Genomic DNA, 359 nt, shown 5'->3' on the forward strand with positions numbered 1-359 from the left:
TGTGTCTCTTTCTCCGAGTGCAAAGTATACATTTGCTTCTTTTCCGCAGCTTATAGCTCCGAAGACCTTTCTTACTGCTGCTGCTCTGCTGACGGCTTTTATGTGTCGCAGTGTACGTCCATCTAAAACTTGTTCAACTGTATACCGAGTATCCCGAGTCAAACCGAGGCCCCCCTTTTTCTCTCTGCGTCTGGGGGCCCCCCCAGTACCCTTCTCGGCAGGCCCCGAAGCCTGGGGGCCCCCAGGGGGCAAGGGGGCCTCAGACCGATGGGGTACAGGGGGCCCAGGAGGCGGGGGGGCCCCCGAAGGCTGGGGGGCCCCCGAGCCGGAGCTGGGGGGCCCCCCAGCCGGCGTGAGGG

The 359-nt window shown here is 63.0% G+C and overlaps 1 protein-coding gene across 1 annotated transcript in view; it reads left to right on the plus strand.

Moving 5' to 3' along the window:
- The window catches only part of EMH_0020880 (uncharacterized protein), a gene marked incomplete at both ends in the record, with an annotated part of 4655 nt that overhangs the window by 718 nt on the left and 3578 nt on the right, over positions 1-359 (plus strand). Inside the window, one exon of the mRNA XM_013501653.1 lies at positions 112-352. Coding sequence (XP_013357107.1) covers positions 112-352 — 241 coding nt within the window. The remainder of the gene's footprint in view (positions 1-111; positions 353-359) is intronic.

The sequence above is a fragment of the Eimeria mitis genome, genomic scaffold (genome assembly GCF_000499745.2).
Source record: "Eimeria mitis Houghton genomic scaffold, Emh_scaff727, whole genome shotgun sequence".
Classification (NCBI taxonomy): domain Eukaryota; phylum Apicomplexa; class Conoidasida; order Eucoccidiorida; family Eimeriidae; genus Eimeria; species Eimeria mitis.